This window comes from Podarcis liolepis (assembly GCF_965112155.1).
Source record: "Podarcis liolepis genome assembly, chromosome: 7".
Lineage (NCBI taxonomy): Eukaryota > Metazoa > Chordata > Lepidosauria > Squamata > Lacertidae > Podarcis > Podarcis liolepis.
The window spans coordinates 79,307,551-79,331,012 of NC_139561.1; the positions used below are offsets into that span (position 1 = coordinate 79,307,551).

A 23,462-nucleotide genomic window follows, 5' to 3' on the forward strand; every position below is an offset into this window, starting at 1 on the left:
CCTTTTCCTCAGGCAAGAGGGGCAAGGGGAAATGTCCTTGAATCTTACCAACTGATACTCATCCAACACAACAGGGCTAGACAGTGCTCTGGACACCCCTTGAGATTCAACCTCAAAATGCTTTGCAAAAAGTCACAGCATTGACAAGTCACAAGCACCCTCCCTGGCTCCCAATGACAAGCCCTCCTCATTTTCACCTTGGAACATTTCTTTTCTCACCCTGCCTCTTACCCTGGGAGATACCCACTTTGCCACCTCTCTACCTGGATACTGGCATCAGCTTGAGATCCCCCACCACCACCACTTGACAGCACATTAAGTCTTTTGTTTTATTTTATTTTTAAAGCACAGACCAATACTTATCACCATGTGTTTTTGATACATACTGTACCAATGCCTTGTCATCTCCACACACACCCCAACTCTGCTTTAGTGGTTTCCTGAATAATGAAACATTGAAAATAAACAAGAGGGGAAATGCCACATTTTGTTAGATGTGATTACATACATATTCCATTGTTTAGTCGTGTCCAACTCTTCATGACCCCATGGACCAGAGCACGCCAGGCACTTCTGTCTTCCTCTCCCTCCCTCAGTTTGGTCTACTAACTCATGTTATTAGCTTCGAGAACACTGTCCAACCATCTCGTCCTCTGTCATCCCATTCTCCTTGTGCCTTCAATCTTTCCCAAGATCAGGGTCTTTTCCAGGGAATCTTCTCTTCTCCTTTCTCCATCCCTTCGAAATTCTGTTAGTATAAGCAAATACTAAAGACACACCGATTCAAAGGAAATGAATAGAAAGAGGTATATTTAAATAATATTAAGAGCAATAATGATGGTCATGATGATGATGATATTAGGGTGTATAAAAAAGAGAACACAATAAAAGCAGGAATGGGAGGAGAAAAGAAAGGGGTAAATATGAGGAAAAGTAAAGGAAGGAAGGAAGGAAGGAAGGAAGGAAGGAAGGAAGGAAGGAAGGAAGGAAGGGCAAAAGAGAAAGATTGGGAAGGGAGGAATGTGTGTGCGTGTTTAAAATGCAGATGAAAGCCGTTCAGGAGTCAGATCACTGAAAACAGGTTACAAGAAAAGATGTTATCTACAACTCTTTCATTCCTGTAGCTTATGAAATGGACCCATCATTTCAAGAGCTTGTTCTCTTGTTGGCTCTTAAACACAAGGCCAAACTCCCAGAATATTAGTATGTCAACACTCTTGCTAACAATTCTTCCCTTCAGGTCCAGGGAACACCTGTGGGTACAAAGGACATCTGAGTGATTCCAGAAAGTAGGAGCTAAATCACCAAAATATATAGCACAGAAAACTCAAAAAGATCTGATACACTGGTTTCGATCAAAAAATACAGAATTACATATTTATTTAAGACAAATAAAACAACAGTGTAGTAAGCACCCTGTTACCAAATAGGAATAAAGGATGGTAGAAGAAGGTCAGTTAGGAATTTGGGAATATTTGGGAAAATATGTACACAGAAAAAAACAAGTCTAAACTAGTATATTTTAACAGCTGTCAGGTGGCAGAGGAACCAACAACCACGGCAGGTTGCCAGGAACGGATAACACAAGAAAATTTCCTTCCCATCTGCTTTTTATTCAATGTTTACAGGGAGGTGCTTGGGAATTCAGCCTCTTGGAGAAATGGCATAGTCCTGAGTAAATCTCCACTCCCCTTCTTTCCCACTTCCTCATTCGTCAACAGCACCACCCCCTCTATGGTTGCCTCTTAGGGCCATTTGTCTTTGAGCTCTTTGCTCGCAGGGTTCAGGGAGATGGTGGATCTGAAATGCTTTCTAGTGATAACGTATCAGCCAGCTGCTCTGGATCTGCCTCCTCCTACTCTCCCATTATTCCCAAACTTCTCCCCTCATCTTCCTCTGAATTGTGATCTCCCTCAAACCTCTGTCGCAATTCTGAACTGTCTTCTTCTCTGGAAGGGTCAGGTTGGGGAGGCAGTCTCCACCATTCCTCCTCTGCCCAGTCCCTGACATCACTCCCCACTCCAGAGCCCTCCTCCACCCATCCCAGTAGTTTTGGTCAGTTGGGGTGGCATGTATGCAACGCCCTTTGCAAGTATGGTGAATGGACATGTTCTGCATACTCCCATGATCTTTCTTCTGGTCAACACCCCTCCCACGCAATCAGGTATTGCAACTTCTTTCTTTGCATCCTGGAGTCTAGAATTTGTTCTACTTTGTACTCTTCCTCTCCTTCTACCATGTCTAGGTGCCTGGTAAGGGTGTGCAGGCACGACGGGTGACAAGACTGATCTGTGCAAGATGGGGTGAATCTTCATAGACACAGGCAATTGGAACCAGAAAGTCAGAGAGTTGATCTGGTCCACAACTTCAAACGGGCCCACTCTTTGGGTTCAGTTTCCTGCACATGCCCTTTTGTGGCAAATCAGGTTTTGACAGCCACACCTGATCTTCCACATTAATCTCAGGGCCAGGTTGTCAGTGCACATTGGACAATTTCTTATAGGCCTCTTTAGCACAGTCCAAACATTCTTTTAGCAAAGTCTGCATTGCTGACAGTTCTTCTACAATGTCTTTTGCTGCCAGAACCGACGGGGTGTCAGTCGGGGTTGGGAAGCTTGCAAGGATGGTATCCATAATGGACAACACTACTTTGTGACACACAAAGAGGATGTGGTAACCATCAATGCATGTGTATCCCTTTATAGATCACATTTTCCGCTGTGATCTGCAACAATAGATATTCAGAGGCTTACTAGTTCTCATACTGGAGGGAAAATAGCTATCATAACTATATTAAAAACAAAATACCATACTGATAATTTACAAAACTGACAGTGTAAACTTGAAGGACCCCATGGATACAAGCAGGTTCCAGGTTCACCTGATTTCTGGGAAGAGCATGTGTGTGACATGCTAATTGTTTATTACTTTGTGCCTCGTTAGGATTAGTTTGTTTCCAGCTCAGCTTTGCCATAAAGCCTGAGGGAGGAACACATTTATTAAAAGTGTAAATGTGGTTGAACTGGAAGAGGCACCTGGCTGCCTCCCACAGAGTTCCTTAAAAAGATTGCCTCTAATATGAAAAAAGAGATTTGTGTTACAATATAGGATGCACTCCCTATTTTCATAATTTCTTGCTCCTCACTGGACCAGTCCTTCCCAATTGGAATCTTTGGTCTCCCTTCCTTGGCCCATGAATTCCTCCAAGTCAACTTCTTCTTCCAGCGGTCACCTGTTGGTTCATTCCTCATTGGCTTCTAATCACTCAGGCATTATGAGGGTCTTCTTGAGTATATAGGGACGCATGTGGCGCTGTGGGTAAAAGCCTCAGCGCCTAGGGCTGGCCGATCGAAAGGTCGGTGGTTCGAATTCCTGCGGCGGGGTGCGCTCCCGTCATTCGGTCCCAGCGCCTGCCAACCTAGCAGTTCGAAAGCACCCCCGGGTGCAAGTAGATAAATAGGGACCGCTTACCAGCGGGAAGGTAAACGGCGTTTCCGTGTGCGGCTCTGGTTCGCCAGAGCAGCGATGTCACGCTGGCCATGTGACCCGGAAGTGTCTTTGGACAGCGCTGGCCCCCGGCCTCTTGAGTGAGATGGGCGCACAACCCTAGAGTCTGGCAAGACTGGCCCGTACGGGCAGGGGTACCTCTTGAGTATATGCTTCTTCCTTGAAGAGTTGGTTTCGACTACTGCTCAGGCTAAACAATACAGTGTGGGAGCAGTGCAATGGTTGGGTAAGCCCCTTCATTCTGGTCTGAAAGAATTAGCAAAAGGAGGTCTTCTGGCAGGAGGTGTGAGCACTCTGACAGGATCCTGGAGTCAAATGGCCTTTCCCACAAAGCCATTAAGCACTAACTAGGCTTTGGGAAGCAGCCCTCCTGTCTCTTTCCCAATGCTGTTGCCACCCCAGGAGCTACTTACGTGGCCCTTCTCTGCTGGCAGGGAGAAATCTGGACACCCTGGAATCAAGGCACAACGCAGGACAGCTTAAGGAATTCCGTAGCCATTCCAGCCAAATCAGGACTGCTGAGGCGTATGCATTTAAATCAGCTTTAAAATAAATTTCCCTCCAAGGTGAATGGATTCTTGAACTGTAAGGAGTATATGAGAACATTTACAAAGCAAAATGGTCAGAGCTGGAGGACCATAGGATTGGCGAAAAAGTCCACTGCCTTTTGAATATGACTTTTTGTATGTTGTGGTTTAAAAAGGCTAAGGTACCTGGACATACAAACATTGTTAGGCCCAGCAAGTCTCTTTCACCACCTGTTCTAACTCTTTTATCATTTCACTTATTTGAGAGATGTTTCATCTTGTATTGAGGTTAGATGATATAACCATGCATTCAAAAACTGCCAAATCTCTGCTTGCCTGCAGTTTTACATTAAAAACAAAACTTTGATGCTTTATATCAGGAAATACCATACTTCCCCATTCCAAACTATTGATTTGAAGGATACACATTTTAGAAGCAACTTTTTATTTGCCACAATCATTTATGTTTATCATAATAACCACATTGATAGACAATAATACAGCACTATTTTCTCTGTGTCCTGCAACCCATTTCCCTCCATGAACAGCAAAAAAAAGAGGAAGAGACAGGGATCCCAATGCCTGACTCTCACCACTAGGAATAACCCTCACATTGATATGAATTATTGAATTCACAAGGAGGAGATTTATGCTGAACCATAATTACCCATCAATGTGAGGCTGGTGTTAGATATGTGAAGGATTATAATAGTTATTTCAACTGGAAAAGCTTCTGAGGCAGTGGAGATAAAGGGAAGTGCCAGAGAAACCAAAACTCCAAAGTATACTTTGAAGAAGTACTATACTATACAAAACTATACAGACTTATCTGTGAGTAAGACCCATTGAAATCCGTGGCAGTTACATAAAGATAGACAGGTATAGAATTGCACTGTAATCCCTTTGAAATAAATAGTTATTAGTTCAAGCAAAAGTGCATAGGAGTGTGCTGAAATCCCTAGGAGTTTGCTCCAATCCTTCCAGCCAAATATATTTATTGGTGAGGGATGGGGTGGAAAATTGAGAAATATCTTTCGCTTTCAAGGAAGGAAGCAAACTTCCTTTGAAACTGGAGGTGGAACATAGACATAGTGGGTTATTTTGCCCTGCCTGAGTTTGTCTAATCCTCTTTTCAAGTAATCTAAGCTGGTGGCCATCACTGCCTCCTATGGAAGTGAGTTCCATGATTGAACTATGAACTGCATAAAATATTATACAGCATATCGCTTCTGAACTACACTAAGCATGCTTCATCCCTACTTTTAACTATCTTAGCTAAAATATTTGTGATATTATGGGGTTAATCATTAAATAGAATACTTTTCTTTTTTCTTTAACTTACTAAACAGAAGCAAAATAATTAAGAAACATTACATTAACTTCTCCAGGACATCGGAAATTTTTGTTAGGTCTAATTGGAGATGAATCTGTGTATGCCACAACGGCCACAAGGATACTCCTGGCCCAGAAATGAAAATCACAGGAGATTCCAACATTGGAAGAATGGTGGAGTAAGATGGTGGAATACGTTGAGTTAGCAAAGCTGACGGGGAAGATCCAGAATCAGTGCGACGAACTGTATCAAAAGGACTGGAGCAAATTTATATTATATATGAAAGAATATTGTAAATATCTGAAAACATTTGTAGCTGTGAGTTGAAATGTTTTGTAATGGCAATATAAGGAACTGATTTACATTTTATAAAGGGAAATATAAAAATAAGAGAGAAGGTAAAAAAGTGGTTATAGAAATGCTAAGAATAAAGTAATTACGTAATGAAGTCAGAAAAAGGGGTGGGAGGAGGTCGATGCTCGGATAGAGCAGTGTTTGAGCATATGGATTAATGTATGGATATTGTGATCACAAAACACTGAAAATGTAATAAAAAATATTTTAAAAAAGAAAAGAAGTGAAGCATAATCTGCATCAGCAAAATTCTTCAACTTAATCATAGAATTGTAGAGTTGGAAGGGACCTCAAGATTGATCTAGTCCAACAACTGTAACTCCCCCCATGGGACTCGATCATGAGATTTAGAGTTTCATGCTCTGCTGGCTGAGCTATAGAAAACCCACATCAGCAGTGAAAGCCACAGTTGGATTGACCTAACAGTGGACTAGTCACATTTATGGAAGAGGCTATCAGTGGCAATTAATTTGATGGATATACCATTTCCAGTTGCTGAGGGAGAAGAGGGGGAGTGGGCGATTGCCTTCCTGTTATGATAGTCTTGTACCAATGGACATCTGATAATCCACTCCAAGAAGGATGCTGCTAGACTGCAGGGTTTTTCTTGTCTTCTGAAAATGGAGGGTGGGATTTGAAGCAGGGATAACCAACTACGTAGCTGGATTCAGTTCAAGACAATGTGGCTAAGTCTAGTCATCACTAAACAAATCAGCTGGCTCAAAGTATCCTCTGCCTTTCACAACAATCTGACACAATTAGAATAAGGAGGGGCAAAGTTCAGTAAAATGATTTAATCAGCTCTCAGTAATAATCTTAGAGTCACTGTATTCTATTAAGTGCCTACCAGTGTGTCCCTGGCACCTTTCAACAGCCCTGAGGTATGTCTAGTTTGCCAGCTGAGCAGTCACCTGAGCAGTACCTTGAGGCTTTGATTGCAGTTTGATTAGTAGCCTGGAAGAAGAGAAAAAGTATATTGTTCCTTCCAACTCAGTAAGCGAAGGCAAAAACAGAGGAATAGGATCAGAATTATTTTTTCTATTTTTAATGATGAGCATAGTCACATGGCCTCAATTGACTTTGCAGCCTTCTTGGAACAAGTTGCTCATTTGAAGCTGTTTGTGGTCCTGCAGTAACATTACCTTACAGTGGTACCTCTGGTTAAGAACTTAATTCATTCTTATCCTCAGGCGCACTTTCACTAATGGGACTAATGGGACCTCCTGCTGTGCACGATTTCCATTCGCATCCTGGGGCAAAGTTTGCAACCAGGAGCAGCTACTTCCAGGTTAGCGGAGTTCGTAACCCGGCAGTCTGTGCGCTTCTCCCAGACCTTTTCCCTGATTTTGAGGGAGGTGAGGGAATTCCCCCATCTCCTGCAAAAGCCCACAGGAGCCACGAACCCTTTAAGGAGCGCACGGCTCCTGTCGGCTTTTCTACGAGGAGGGAGAAGGGACTGATGCGGCCAGTCAGTCCCTTGTCCCTCCTCAGGGGAAAGCCCCCAAGAGTGGCCCCGCAAAAGCCATGTGCTCTTTAAAGGGACTGCACGGCTTCTGCTGGCTTTTCTACGAGGTGTGGGGATTCCCCCAACTCTCGCAAAACCGGTAGAAGCCGCACGCTCTTTAGAGAGTGCGTGGCTCCTGTGGGCTTTTCTACGAGGAGGGAGAAGGGACTGATGCGGCCAGTCAGTCCCTTCTCTCTCCTGGGGAAAAGCCCCCAAGAGCGCATGGAGCTCTGGGGGGCTTTTCTCGGCTGCCTCCCCCCTGCATTCGCTCTATAGGATGCACACACATCTAGATAGACAGGTATAGAATTGCACTGTAATCCCTTTGAAATAAATGGTTATTAGTTCAACCAAAAGTGCATAGGAGTGTGCTGAAACCCCTAGGAGTTTGCTCCAATCCTTCCAGCCAAATATATTTATTGGTGAGGGATGGGGTGGAAAATTGAGAAATATCTTTCGCTTTCAAGGAAGGAAGCAAACTTCCTTTGAAACTGGAGGTGGAACATAGATATAGTGGGTTATTTTGCCCTGCCTGAGTTTGTCTAATCCTCTTTTCAAGTAATCTAAGCTGGTGGCCATCACTGCCTCCTATGGAAGTGAGTTCCATGATTGAACTATGAACTGCATAAAATATTATACAGCATATAGCTTCTGAACTACACTAAGCATGCTTCATCCCTACTTTCAACTATCTCAGCTAAAATATTTGTGATATTATGGGGTTAATCATTAAATAGAATACTTTTCTTTTTTCTTTAACTTACTAAACAGAAGCAAAATAATTAAGAAACATTAGATTACCTTCTCCAGGACATCGAAAATTTTTGTTAGGTCTAATTAGAGATGAATCTGTGTATGCCACAACGGCCACAAGGATACTCCTGGCCCAGAAATGAAAATCACAGGAGATTCCAACATTGGAAGAATGGTGGAGTAAGATGGTGGAATACCTTGAGTTAGCAAAGCTGACGGGGAAGATCCAGAATCAGTGCGACAAACTGTATCAAAAGGACTGGAGCAAAGACTCTCCTCCCCATAGGGGAGGGGAGGGGTTGTGGTCGGGGCTCGAGCTCCGGCTAGCAGGGGGCGTGGCCCCCTGCTGCCCGCTCACCTGGCTGGCGCTCACGCCCCCTCGGTGGCCATCCAACCAGGGGCCACGGTGGGGGCGTGTTCAGCAGCATTTTGCTGCAGCGCCAGCCTTCCCCCGGCCTCATTCTTCTTTCCTTCGCCCCTCGCATGTATGTCGGAAGAGCAGGTCTCGGAGGGAGGACTCCGATGATGATACAGGTACTTCTTCTTCGGAGTATGACAGTGATGCGTCCCTAGGTTCCTATTGGGGGTAGGGCGAGGAAGAATCTGGTCTTCCGGACTGGGCACTGTCGAGGAGGGCCAATTGCCATCGTAAAAAGTTTGGGGGGACCCAGAAGTGGAAGGATGGGGCTCTGATAAAAGATGCCACCACATCCACCTACTCAACCTCAGATGTTATACCAGGTGATCACCTATCTCCTAAACTACGAGCAAAAATCTTAAATGGTGAGTTTGTTGACATGTTTAAATTAGTGCCCCCAGCAGAGGAGTTAGGTAGGGGTGAGAAGAGGCCCTCGCATGGTAAGAGAAAGAGCAAGTACCCTTCTGTGCCTAGGACATTTGAAAATTGGCTTGATGGTTTTCAAGCCTTTATGGGGACAATTGTCGCTGCTTACCCCAAGCGGGCGGTTCACCTCGTTGCCTACCTTTCACATATTCGCATGGCCTGTGCCCTTTCGGGGGAGGCGGCAGCCATAAGCTATGACAAGAAATTCCGTAGGAAGGCGTCCAGGATCCCGTTAGCACGCTGGGATCAGATTGAGAATGGAATATGGTCCGTGGCTGTTGGTCCGTACGTGGAAAAGAGGCCAGTCGACTCATATCAGTCGGCCAGGAGTGACCAGCGGAAGGATTTTAAGCGTCGGGTATGCTGGGAGTACAACAAAGGGTTTTGCCAAAGGCCATCTTGTAAATTCACGCACGAATGCGAAAGATGTGCCGGGGGTCACCCCATTACATCCTGCTTAAAAGGGGGAAAGCAGCCCTTTCGTGGAGGCCGGGGGTTCCATCATCCCAGTTCCAGGGGGGCCCCCGCAGCAGGGAACAGAAGGTGAAGTAGTTTTGGAATTGGCCTTTTCCCCTATCAAGCTCATCCCCCTTTGCAATCTTCTATCTCTTTACCCAGATAAGGATGCAGCTTCTTACCTTCGGGAGGGTTTTTCCAGTGGGTTTCATATTCCCATATCAGGTTCCTTAATTGCAAAAGATTCACCCAATCAAAAATCAGTTAGAGAGAGACCGGAAGTTGCTGAAAGAAAGATAGCAAAAGAGGTCAGCGCGGGTAGGGTTGCAGGCCCGTTCGATAGTCCCCCCATACCAAATTTGCACATATCTCCATTAGGCATTGTGCCCAAGAAAACCCCCGGGGAATTTAGGCTCATTCACAACCTGTCCTTTCTAAAAGGCGGCTCGGTTAACGATGCCATCCCGCCCGAGTTATGCACGGTTAAATACGCCACCTTCGATCAGGTGGTTAAATTGATCCGTAGTTTTGGCCCCGGGGCGTTGTTGGCAAAGTGTGATATCGAATCGGCCTTCCGCCTCTTACCGGTACATCCTGCTGATTTCCGGCTCCTGGGTTTTAAATTTCAAGGAAAATACTATGTTGACAGGGCTATGCCAACATAGCCCTGTTCGGCATTCGAAGCCTTCAGTACGTTCTTGGACTGGGCCCTGCGTTTCAGGGCAAATACCATTGGGGTCACGCATTACCTGGATGATTTTCTTTTCGTGGGTGGAGCCAACACGGGGGAGTGCGCCTCCTTGCTTGAGGCCTTCTCAGCCCTGGCCGAGGACCTTGGGGTCCCTCTTGCTGCGAAGAAAACAGAGGGACCAGCCACGCGTTTAACGTACCTTGGCATCGAGCTGGATACAGTGGCCCAGTCATCCCGCTTACCTGCGGAAAAGATTGAAGCCCTTAAACAATTAATTCAGGACACTCTTAAGCTTAGGAAGATCACCCTTAGGCAAATTCAATCTTTATTGGGCCACTTTAACTTCACGTGCAGGGTGGTGTCCCCCGGACGCCCCTTCTGTGCTCGCCTTGCCAGATTATCAGTCGGTCTGAAACATCCCCTCCACAAGGTTCGCCTCCCCAAGTCGGTCAAAGCGGATCTCAAGGTGTGAACAGCCTTTTTGGGAAAATATAACGGGGTTTCTCTTTGGCAGGATGTCTTGAATCTGTCATCGGACTTTCAGGTCCAATCGGACGCAGCAGGGTCTTTAGGCTTTGGTCTGTACTTCAAAGGGCGCTGGTGCGCACAACGCTGGCCCCCAGCATGGCGGGGTCAGGCCATCACGCGTGATCTCACCTTTCTTGAGTTCTTTCCAATAGTGGTGGCCGTTCACATCTGGACGGAGGAGTTTCGAGATCACCGAGTGTGCTTCAGGACCGACAACCTGGCGGTGGTGAACATTCTTGCCAGGCAGTCATCTCGGTCTGCGAGGGTCTCCTCCCTCCTGCGGGCGTTTGTCCTCCGTTGCCTTGAGTACAATATTTTATTTTCAGCCAAATTCATACCCGGAGCCAATAATGATATAGCCGACGCCTTGTCTCGATTCCAGATTCCAGTGTGGTGTAGTGGTTAAGAGCGGTAGTCACTTAATCTGGGAAACCGGGTTCGCGTCTCCGCTCCTCCACAGGCAGCTGCTGGGTGACCTTGGGCCAGTCACACTTCTGTGAAGTCTCTCAGCCCCACTCACCTCACAGAGTGTTTGTTGTGGGGGAGGAAGGGAAAGGAGAATGTTAGCCGCTTTGAGACTCCTAAAGGGGAGTGAAAGGCGGGATATCAAATCCAAACTCTTCTTCTTCTTCTTCTTCTCGCTTCCGGTCGCTCGCACCTGGAGCACAACTGTTGCCCGAACCCTTTCCGGAGTACCTGTGGAACGTTGGAGACGCAAAGTGATACAGGGAGTATTAGCGTCCGTGGCACCTTCCACGCTCAGGTCCTATAAGAAGGCCTGGTGTGATTTCCTGGGTTTCAGGTTTGGGTTGTCTGGGCTGTCACATAACACACACCCCACTACTGACGACGTCCTGCAGTACCTGTCCCATCTGGATGATCTTGGACGTGCTACAAAAGATCCATGTAGCAGCCATCAGCTTCTTTTCAAAGGCGACGTTTGCGCGAGATCCATGTAGCGATTTTCTGATCCGTAGAGCCATTGAGGGTTGGGGCAGGTTGCAACCGCCTAGGGCTGTTGGCCGGAAGCCGATTTCTTACGGATTGCTATCTCAGATACGCGTAAAACTCAGGACAATTTGCTGGTCCAGGTTTGAGGCACGGCTCTTCTCTGCAGCATACGCTATAGCCTTTTTTGGTGCGCTCAGAGTAGGTGAAGTGGTGTGTGAAGCTAGTGCGCGGGGTTCAACTCGCGGCCTCCTGCGTGAGGACGTACAGCTATCCAAATCTGCTGTGTCAGTGCTGGTGCGTCAGTCCAAGACTGATCAGGCTGGCAAGGGTGTCCTGCTCAAGCTCACAGCATCGGCCCAGCAGGGCCCATGTCCGGTAAAGGACATGAGGCGGTATCTCTACCTTAGACCAGCCGCCCCGGGACCGTTTCTGATACACGAGGATGGGTCGCCACTGTTGAGGTACCAATTCACTAGAGTATTGCGCAAGGCTATTGAGGCTTGTGGCCTACCCTCCCAGGAGTACGCTGCACATTCGTTCAGGATCGGGGCCGCTACCACGGCCGCGCACCTGGGGTTACCGGCAGAAAGGATAAAAGAGTTGGGCCGGTGGAAATCCAATGTTTATAAGTCATATATACGCAACCTCGCCCCTACCCCTTAGTCTGCTTACCCTTCCTTTGTTCTATCTTTATCCCCAGCTATGCCCGGAAGAAGCGTGTGGATTTGCGGCCACAGTATAGTCCATTGGGCCCGCGTGCGAGCGGTGAGCTGCGGCTTGACACCCAACCTTAGTCTGCCACGTGATGTTCGAGTTTCCTGGTTTTCGAGAAGAGGCATGCGTTGGGAAGAACTGATGCCTTTGCTGTGGGAGAAGATAGCCAAGCTCGGCTCTCCCGACATCCTGGTGATTCATTTAGGGGAGAATGACCTTGTCAGCAAAAGGAGCGTGGACTTGTTGTCAAACATAAAAAGAGACTTGAATGCATTCGCAGCCTTGTGCCCCAGAACGACAGTGTTCTGGTCCTCCTTCCTGAAAAGAACTGTGTGGCGCGGTGCGCGAAACTGTATGGCCATTGAAAGAACCAGGAAACTCGTAAATCGGGCGGTAGCCCGTTGGGTGCGCTTTACGGATGGCCAAGTGATTTATCATGACCGTATCCGGATTAGCGACAAAGCTTTATTGGCGGCGAGCCTTTGGCTCGGGTGGCGGTTAGGCATTGGAATAATGTGTTGCGCTGTGTGGAAGTGCTAGGTGTGGCCATCGCCTATGCCTTCAATTTTTAGGGGTATTCCGTTAAAGGAATCTGGGGGTCGTGTATTCCGTCCGATGCCTGCTTGGCGGGAGGCCTTGGCACGACCCTCGGTGACAGCAGGGGTGAGCCTATAGTCGGATTAGCATCGACAGGCTCCACCTACTGGTGAAGAACCCACTTGTTTCGAACCAATGCCTAAGCCAATACCTTTTCAATGCTGTAACCAATAAAGTTGTGGCCTTTTCTAGCCCATTAACCTTATATCTCGTGTCCATGTGTCTTCATTTCACTTCACCGGGGTCGGGTCCTCGAACCACAAATTTATATTATATATGAAAGAATATTGTAAATATCTGAAAACATTTGTAGCTGTGAGTTGAAATGTTTTGTAATGGCAATATAAGGAACTGATTTACATTTCATAAAGGGAAATATAAAATAAGAGAGAAGGTAAAAAAGTGGTTATAGAAATGCTAAGAATAAAGTAATTACGTCCTGAAGTCAGAAAAAGGGGCGGGAGGAGGTCGATGCCCAGCTAGAGCAATGTTTGAGCATATGGATTAATGTATGGATATTGTGATCACAAAACACTGAAAATGTAATAAAAAATATTTTTAAAAAGAAAAGAAGGGGAGCGTAATCTGCATCAGTAAAATTCTTCAACTTAATCATAGAATTGTAGAGTTGGAAAGGACCTCAAGAGTGATCTAGTCCAACCACTTTAACTCCCCCCTTGGGACTCTATCATGAGATTTAGAGTTTCATGCTCTGCTGGCTGAGCTATAGAAAACCCACATCAGCAGTGAAAGCCACAGTTGGATTGACCTAACAGTGGACTAGTCACATTTATGGACTAATTTGATGGATATACCATTTCCAGTTGCTGAGGGAGAAGAGGGGGAGTGGGCGATTGCCTTCCTGTTATGATAGTCTTGTACCAATGGACATCTGATCATCCACTCCAAGAAGGATGCTGCTAGACTGCAGGGTTCTTCTTGTCTTCTGAAAATGGAGGGTGGGATTTGAAGCAGGGATAAACAACTACGTAGCTGGATTCAGTTCAAGACAATGTGGCTAAGTCTAGTCATCACTAAACAAATCAGCTGGCTCAAAGTATCCTCTGCCTTTCACAACAATCTGACACAATTAGAACAAGGAGGGGCATTGTTCAGTAAAATGATTTAATCAGCTTTCAGTAATAATCTTAGAGTCACTGTATTCTATTAAGTGCCTACCAGTGTGTCCCTGGCACCTTTCAACAGCCCTGAGCTTTGCCTAGCTTTGCCAGCTGAGCAGTCACCTGAGGCTTTGATTGCACTTTGATTAGTAGCCTGGAAGAAGAGAAAAAATATATTGTTCCTTCCAACTCAGTAAGCAAAGGCAAAAACAGAGGAATTGGATCAGAATTATTTTTTCGCTCTTTAATGATGAGGATAGTCACATGGCCTCAATTGACTTTGCAGCCTTCTTGGAACAAGTTGCTCATTTGGAGCTGTTTGTGGTCCTACAGTAACATTACCTTACAGTGGTACCTCTGCTTAAGAACTTACCGTATTTTTTGCTCCATAAGACTCACTTTTCTCCTCCTAAAAAGTAAGGGGAAATGTGTGTGCGTCTTATGGAGCGAATGCAGGCAGCGCAGCTATCCCAGAAGCCAGGAGAGCGAGAGGGATTGCTGCTTTCACTGCGCAGCGATCCCTCTTGCTGTTCTGGTTTCTGAGATTCAGAATATTTTTTTTCTTGTTTTCCACCTCCAAAAACTAGGTGCGTCTTGTGGTATGGTGCGTCTTATGGAGTGAAAAATATGGTAATTCATTCTTATTCTCAGACGCACTTTCACTAATGGGACCTCCTGCTGCGCGCAATTTCCATTCGCATCCTGGGGCAAAGTTTGCAACCAGGAGCAGCTACTTCCAGGTTAGCGGAGTTCGTAACCCGAATCATTCGTAGCCAGAAGTGTTCGTATCCAGAGGTATCACTCTGCTTTCTACCACAGCCTTACTTGCCTGCCCCTGAAGTGATTGCTTTGCTGCCACTGAGTCACCCTTCTTTTTTCTGTGTGGATCAGTTTTACTGGTTGAAACCTCCATTGCAGCCACGTGCGCTGCAATATGAAGTCAACATTTTAACCACTGCTCATCCTATACTTCACAGCCTTGCTGGGATGGATCTAGTATCCAGGCTTTTCTCTTCTTTAGAAGAGAAATCCTTAGATGCAGACTGTATTGAGGAGGTTTCTTGTAGGTGGCTTCCGGGCTTTGCCATTGCCTTTTTTGGTTCTCAGCTCCTTTATTGGGTGCCGTCAGAATTTAAATTTTATATTACCGTATTTTTCGCTCCATAGGGCGCACCTGACCATAGGGCCCACCTAGTTTTCAGAGGGGGAAATTAAGGAAAAAAATATGACCCCCCACCCAGCTCTGCGAGCAGCAGACAGGCTGCTGGCAGCCTTTGCGCTTGTCCCAGACCTTCTCCCTGCTTTTGAGGGAGGTGGGGGAATTCCCCCATCTCCCGCAAAAGTCTACAGGAGCCACACACCCTTTAAGGAGCGCACGGCTCCTGTCGGCTTTTCCCCAAGGAGGGAGAAGGGACTGACGCAGCCAGTCAGTCCCTTGTCCCTCCTCGGAGAAAAGCCCCCAAGAGTGGCCCTGCAAAAGCCGTGTGCTATTTAAATGGGCTGCGTGGCTTCTGCTGGCTTTTCTACGAGGTGGGGGAATTCCCCCAACTCTCGCAAAACCGGCAGAAGCCGCACACTCTTTAAAGGGTGTGTGGCTCCTGTGGGCTTTTCCACGAGGTGGGAGAAGAGATTGATGTGGCCAGTCAGTCCCTTCTCCCTCCTGGGGAAAAGCCCCCAAGAGCGCACGGAGCTTGTGTGCGGCTCTTGGGGGCTTTTCCCGGCTGCCTCCCCCCTGCATTCGCTCCATAGGATGCACACACATTTCCCCTAGCTTTTTAGGAGGGAAAACGTGTGTCCTATAGAACAAAAAATACGGTAACTATATAGAAGAAAAAAATTGAAAAGTGCCTGTTGACAACTAATGAGATTGTGGTGAAATAATTCAGAGAATTTCAACAGTGAGCTTTGAATTTCATCATTTTCTCTATGTCTTTATGCCAAAGTGTTGCCTGCAGCACAAACACGTAGAGTATAAATCCCTCCAAGTAAGACTCTATGTGCATCAGTTCTCTTTCTAGAATGATGAAGGCACTCCTGAGCACATGCCTCCTCTTGGCCCTGCTTTCTCCAGGTAAGTGGGAACCAGTAGGCTGGGGAACTTTTACAGTAATAATGTTTAGAGGACAGAGGAATCCGGAGAGCTGAATTTAAGAGAGCTATTCTGTTGTAGTATTTAGAGGGTCAGGCAAGGATCCAGGAGACCAGGGTTCAAATCCCCACTCAGCCACAAAGCTTACTGGGAGATCCTGGACCAGTCACTATACCTCAGGTTAACTTACCTCACAGGGTTCTTGTGAGGATAAAATGAGGAGCAGAGAACCATGTACACAGGCTTGAGCTGCTTGGAGGCAAGTGCAGAAAACAAATAATTCAAAAAAATTAGAAGCCAAGAGCAACTAAAATGGATAGAATTTTAAAATGATATTTGAAATATGCTAGTAACTGAAGGTACTATGTTTAGTAGCCACTGGTAGCCTAATTCTGCATCATTTGCCTAAACCTTTTGTGAGGCCATTCAAGTCTTACGAGAGAGGGATCAAAATGTTTGTATTTCCACTTTGTCCATGTCATGCAGAACAGTATGTGCTTCCAGGACATCCCCTCTCCCCCCCCCCTTAACTGTCCTAACCCCCTCCAAAAAACCCCAAAAACATCGTCAACATTTTTCATAGGTGAGTTGCCCTAGCATAGCTAGTAGAACCCTTAAAGACCAACTCTCTTAACCTGGATCTAACCCTGTTCATTTAACTCTGCTTAAAACTGGTTGAAATGCAAAATCTGCTCCCCAACAGGTCTAGTAAGTGATGGGACAGAGTTATCCTGCAGAGGGTACCCAGTTTCCACAATGCTTTTTTTTCATGCCTAAATGATGGGATAAGCCTTCCTCCTGCTCATCTGGCCTTTGCTCCTTTATCTAAACTCATGTCTAAGATTGTAATTGAACAGTTGAACAGTAAGGGGGGGAGGCATTAAAGTGATAGAGTGGATGGGAGGAAAAATGGGCCATTGGACAGGGAGGGTTTACCTCTTGGAAATAATTAAACCAGTGTTCTGGCCAATGGCTTTTACTCATTTCATTTTATTGAAAGATCTTGTTAACTTGAACTCCATTTCATTTAAAAGATTTAATTCTCTCTCACCTCCTTCTCTGTGTCAAATGAAGGAAACCACAAAACCAAATAATAATAATGTTAATGACAATAACAATCCATGAACTAATCTTTTGCTCCTGTCCTCAGCATTGCCTCTGAAGTGCATAGATGCATTTAACAGTACTGGACTGACATATGATCAGTATGAAAGAACATATTGTAAATTTGGTCAAAATTCCTGTGCTGCCAGTGTTCTGCGTACAAATCTAGGTAAGATTTATCTGTTTTTGTCTTTTGTTTTTGGAATTACTAAATTAGTTGTAAGGAAGCTGTGGCACATAAGCTGTAGATGAATGAGAACTCCCATCTGCCTCATCTATCCTGGCCACCAGTCAGAGATGATGGGAGATGTAGTCCAGCAGCATCTGGAAGATCATAGCTTCTCAATCTTGCAGTAAGGAATCACTAACATTTGAAAATGGGGAATCTAAAGTCACCTGATCAAAAGCATCAGATTTCCATCTTGATGTACATATTCAACCACCATTTTGTGGTTTGCCTCAGGTGCCAATATACCTTGGGGCTATTCTGGGTGGGATGGTGGTGCTCACTTGACCATCTGTTCCTACATCATTGCTACATACTTGGAGGGAGAGGGGGAATGGGACAGTGAGGTTGGTGCAGTTGAAGTGCCCTGCCAAGTCTTCTTCCTTGGCGATCACTTGTAGCTGAGTAAGTTTGTCTTCCATCAACACGGTTTTAACAATGAATCCGTAAGTGACTGTGGAGGCCAATTCTGGATCCACACGTCCTTCCACAGTGGGGGCATTGGTTTCCAGACAGGAGTTGATCAAGGTGTGGATTTGCCAAGCGTGCCTTCCTGCTAGCATGTTTCTCCCTTGCGTCCTGAGTTCAAGTGTCTTGAAAGCCTATGACACCTTTGTTAAAGGCTGTTCTCCAACTGGAGTGCTTGCAGGCCAGTGTTTCCCAGTTGTCAGTGTTGATGCTACATTTTTTTTTATTTGCCTTGAGACAGTCTTTAAACCTCTGCCAAGTATCTTGGGTTGGGCAACAGGAGTTCAGGGAAGTATTTTCCCACCCTGTAAATTGTTATGATCGACTAGCAGAGAGAATGCAGTGTATGGCACATGTATTGTCAGAAGTATAGAAGAAGCCATGATTCTTCATGCTGCAGATTGAACCTGAAATGAAGTTCTACATTCATTTCAAATTTAATGCCTTTTACTGAGCGCCGCAACCCCAGAATCGGTCACGACTGGACCTAATGGTCAGGGGTCCCTTTACCTTTTATGATCGTAATAAAGCTTTGAAAGCTTTGGTTGTATTTTACAAACTACGGTTGCAATCAAAATTATTCATGCTCCATTGCAAATTGGGTTTATTATCAAATTTTACAGACTTCTAGATGTTTGCATTGAGAAAATCAAACAAAAGCCATTTAAATAGCTATGCAAAATTGCTGCTTCAAGTGGTTTCCCCAAATTCAGCTGAAAATGCAACTTATACTGACAAGAACAAGAACGTTATTTATTTCGGTTGAAAGACCCACAAAATCATTTTCAAAAGCAAAAAAGAAAAAGAAATACAGGGAAGATTAAAAAGTGGTCACATTGTTTTATCCACAGTATGTAGGTTTCTATTTCTTATTACTTCTGAGAGGAACTTAGCCAAGCCCAGGGTAGTATCATCTGAGTTATATTGGCTTCTCTACTCTCACTATTATTCAACCCATCCTTGGCAAGCATCTTTTAAATGCCTGCAGAAAAAATTGTATTCCACCAGGCTCATACAAGCCATTCAGAATACACCTTTCCATTGGTTAATTGATATCTGTTTCTTTTCTTTTTACAAAGTTTTTATTGTATGCTTTATGTATTATGAGTGGGATGATTTTGATATTTTTCTTTCAATGATATATAGGTGTGTGTACGTAAATATAAATTAATAAAGCCCATCACCTTAGATTGTAGAATTTAATAATATTTTGCATGTTGTTTGTCTGAAAAGGTTCTCATTCAGACATTACAGAAAATTGGAACCACTACAATGAATGTGTTTTAGGAGCAATAAACCTCCATATCTAAATATTTATTTCAAATTCTTTTCATAGTGAAATTCCAAGAGCAAATTGTGAAGAGATGCTCGCTATCCATTGCCTGTTCCTCAGGCCATTACAGCTTCACTGCAGGGGATGGTAAATTCTTTCAGATGAAGAAGAACTGCTGCAAAACTGAACTGTGTAACAATGCAACTCTCAGCCGTACGTTTCTGCATCAATTTAGAATCATTAACATGTTAGAGTTTTTCCCTGAATTTGGCCATGGCCTGGATCCTTAGTCAATCAGAAGTACTCAGAGAATCTGTGCCTCATTCAAATGGGGTGAGACAGCCCCAGGTGGCTACAGGTTGGGTTGAGTAGCTCAGGACTATTAGGGGCTCTCAAGGGATGGAGACTCAGGCAGGACGGGGAGTCATGAGGAGAAACTGCGAAAAAGAGGGACCTAGCTAGAGACACGGGTGGCGCTGTGGGTTAAACCACAGAGGCTAGGGCTTGCCGATCAGAAGTTCGACGGTTCAAATCCTGGGGTGAGCTCCCGTTCCTCGGTCCCTGCTCCTGCCAACCTAGCAGTTCAAAAGCACAAAGTGCAAGTAGATAAATAGGTACTGCTCCGACGGGAAGGTAAATAGCATTTCTGTGCGCTGATCGGGTTCGTCAGAAGTGGCTTAGTCATGCTGCCAGATGAACTGGAGGCTGGTTGCAGACAAACACCGGCTCCCTCGGCCAATAAATTGAGATAAATTGAGTTGCAGAGTCATCTGCAACTGGACCTAATAGTCAGGGGTCCCTTTACCTTTTACTTGGCAGCTATCCCAGAGAAGGGATGGGTTGCCTTTCCAACCAGGCCTCTGCTTCTTCCTGCCCCTCAAAGGAGCACCATGCAGGATCAGATCATCCTACTGATAGGTGGGAGGATCTGATCCTGCACAGTGCCAGTGCCCCTTGTCCCAGCCATGTTTTTACTGTATGTCAAGATATGGTTACACATCGCCCCTATATCCAAGTGATGTGAGATTCCATGGGTACCAGGCATGCTGTAACCCAGGCTCTGTGTTTCCTGTGGGACCATAATGCACTGTGGTGTCTTTATCATATATGGTTATGCATCAATATATACAACCTGAGGCCTACAATGAAGACATCCACCAGAATATGTCCTGTCCCTCTCATAGGCACAGCAGCATCCTTGCCTTGGTAGTTTGTCTTTTCCCGGGAATGGTCACATTCCTCATATTCTAATAAAACCTAATCCTGGTTTTATTACTACACAGGGAACAGCTTCCATTCCTTTGTTGTGCTGCTGAGCTAATCTGCTATTTTAATGACCCACTTCCCCAAAATGGTTACCTCAGAAGTAGATTACTTCTGGCATGAGTCATGTTGATTTCTGAGGATTTAGAAGTGTCTAAAGAAGTGTCAGTTATGTCAGTTTAGGAACTTTGCCTACATTAAGTAACCAAGTGGATAAGTAAAATAAAAAAAATAAAAATCGGGGATAAGAATACAATCGTCAAGATGCCTTTATAACATTCCCTATGCATAATTAGCCGTGAATGATATTTCATGCATTATAATTGGATACCTAGGTGCATGAACAGGTTATGGTCCCTTTAAGATAACATTCAATTTGATGGTCCAAATTAGATGGTTACCACCCATCTATCTTATCCAGGTGTCCTCCTAAATGACCCTTGAACTGTTTCTGGTCAGTCTTTTAATTGACAAAATAAGCACTGTCTAAGCTGGCAGTTATTATTAATTATTATTATTTATTGAATTTATATACTGCCCTGTACCTGCAGGTCTCAGGGAATTCACAGAAAGTGACGGTTAGTTCATTCCGGAAGTGCAGAAGACAGCCAGAAACTCTGTACAAAGATAAGGGACTAAGAGCATATGCTTTCATACAGCCTACACCATAATCAATGACAGGAAAACCTTCTGAGAGATTGAGAAGGGAAGAAAGTTCACACTCCCCCACCCCCCTTTATGTAAAGGTCATTCATCTCAGAGAACAATGGTGACTTTGTCCCATGCTCAGTCCTGAACCCAGATTGTGTCTAGATTATATTTTATCCAAGAGTACTTGCAACTGCCCCACCAAAACTGGAAGGCCCTAGGTGGATTCCATTAATACAACACAGAGATACAAAAACAGACGAAGACATTAACATGCTCACTATACTTTTGATTTTGGCAGTTCCTGATCGCAACATGCTGGCTGAAAATGGTTTGCATTGCCCATCCTGCTTTTCTAAAGGAACCATAATGTGTAAAAGTGAGAAGACCATCAACTGCCTTGAGAATGAGACCCAGTGCATTCAATCCAAAGTAGCTCTTCTTACCGGTAACATTGCTACTCAGACAAGGGAAAAAGGCCTAGTAATTCTTGGTCATGCAGACTCTCTCCTTGTCTCCTTCTCTCCCTTCCTCCCTTTCCCTTGCATGTTGCACGAACAATGAGAGGGATCATATCTCTCACTGGCCCCACTCTGCACCCTTCCGTATTGTTTTGCCTGCCTGGTCTGTGTCCTTTAACTCTCATAATGCCACTTGCTTGTCCGGAAGGAGGATTCAGAGTGAGATGTGTATATAAAATACCCTTCTGAACAAAGTAAAAAAAAATGCATTGATTGCTTCACCCCAGTTGAATCCGGATCTCTCCACCACTGGGATGCAGTCCAGGACAAAATGTGTCCATCTTGCTCAAAACAAATATTTATTATGTAAAAGGAATGTAATACATTTCCTTAAATTCTGTGACAATGAGCAGTATCTGGTTAACTCAGACCATTAGTGTAAAGATTTACAGTTGTGCAAGAGAATTTCCTCTCTCTTTTGCATGTATGTGCTCTGAATCCTCCCAAAATCTGCTTCACAGAATTGGGAAAAACCTCAGAATTCATTTAGGGGATACACAAAAGGAGGAAGAGAGAGAGGATATGTTCCTTTCTACAACCATACATTATTTTGTTGATGTCATGATTTAGCTACATCCGTAAAGAGACTTTAACCCAAAGTGTTTCTAACCCGAGGTACCACTTTAAATCAATTTTTGATGTGTCTAGATCCAGTTTTAGATGGAGACTTCCCTATCAGCAAATTTTTCAGGAATAATGCTACATTGGGAGGGAATTTGGAATGAATGGGGGAGGGGCATATGGGTGATTTGCCTCAGAAGGACAGAGGCAGATTCCAGGCCATTTGTGATGCTTCTGCCCTACATTCTTTCTTCTCTTATTTCTGCTGCCCTTTACAGCCTTGGCTTTGCTATTTTCTCTTTTAAGGGTTGAGTAAGAATTCTGAGGTGAGTACCTGATTGGCCCTTGGGATTCGCCGTTTTCACCTGCTTTATGTTTGACGTGTTTAACATGAAAATAGATATGGTAAAATAAAAGGAGGATTCTCTGGATACTTAGATCACAGTGGGGCAATGAGGGAGCCTCAGTTGGCACCCAACCATCCTGAGAGACAATGAAGTGCAACTCCAGCTTTTTTTGCTGCTGAATCACCCTGTTGACTTATGGCAGGTTCACACACTCAAGGTTCAGACACCAAGGTGGGAGTGTTGTTCTCAGATCTTGCTGTGTGGCCATAACATGTGACTTTTAACATGCCCAGGAGATGGGGGGTGGGATAGAATTCCACCCATTTTATTGCTACTCACCTGCCCACAAGAATTTGATTTGGTTAATCTTATCAATTAGGCCTGTTTTCAAATTCTCTGATTTCATTATATCAAATAAGTATAAGCTGTTTATTAAAAATCTTTGTGTCTTGAGAGTCCTTTGGGTATGATAGCAATTTTAAATTATATCTGATCTAACTTTTTTACCTGAACTTCTAATGTTGAAAATGTTGTATATTCATGTTCTGACGAAATTATGATATTTCTCAGATTTCTTAAATATACTCTTTTAAAAACTAACTTATTAAAATTATCATTCACCATCACAGGGACCATCTCCTATTCCCTAAGTAAAGGACTAATGTCAACATTTCTTCCCCCCCCCCCCCAGGTGTATTTCAACCCCACAGTTTCACTTTCCAAGGTTGTGGAACAACAGATTTTTGTGCCATCGGGGGAAAGCAAATGAAAATAATCGGAGATGGGATCTTTATCCTTTCTGTTACCCAAGCAAGTTGTTACAATGCTTCACGAATCTCACACATGCCTGAACATGAAGAGTGAATGGGACAGTGTAGACCTCCAAAATCTATGGCAATGAGGGGGAATTGGAGGCCTAGTGTTGAAATTCGTGACTCAGGATCTCTGTTTCTTTCTTTTTTGCTTTTGGCTGAAGTAAAGGGAAGCAAAGGGCAGAGAAAAAGAGGCCAGAATATGGGAATTGTGGATTCTAACTTCAAAGAATCCTGTTGTGTATCATTAAAAAACAGTTAAGTTTTCAT

General features: G+C 44.7%; 1 protein-coding gene across 1 annotated transcript in view; it reads left to right on the forward strand.

Annotated features, from left to right (window-relative positions):
• LOC310711155 (phospholipase A2 inhibitor and Ly6/PLAUR domain-containing protein-like) overlaps positions 1-23,245 on the forward strand; it is a gene marked incomplete at its 5' end in the record, with an annotated part of 221,386 nt that extends 198,141 nt beyond the window's left edge. The window contains one exon of the mRNA XM_083512623.1: positions 23,072-23,245. Coding sequence (XP_083368749.1) covers positions 23,072-23,244 — 173 coding nt within the window. The 3' untranslated portion in view covers position 23,245. The remainder of the gene's footprint in view (positions 1-23,071) is intronic.
• Positions 23,246-23,462: the final 217 nt, after the last annotated feature.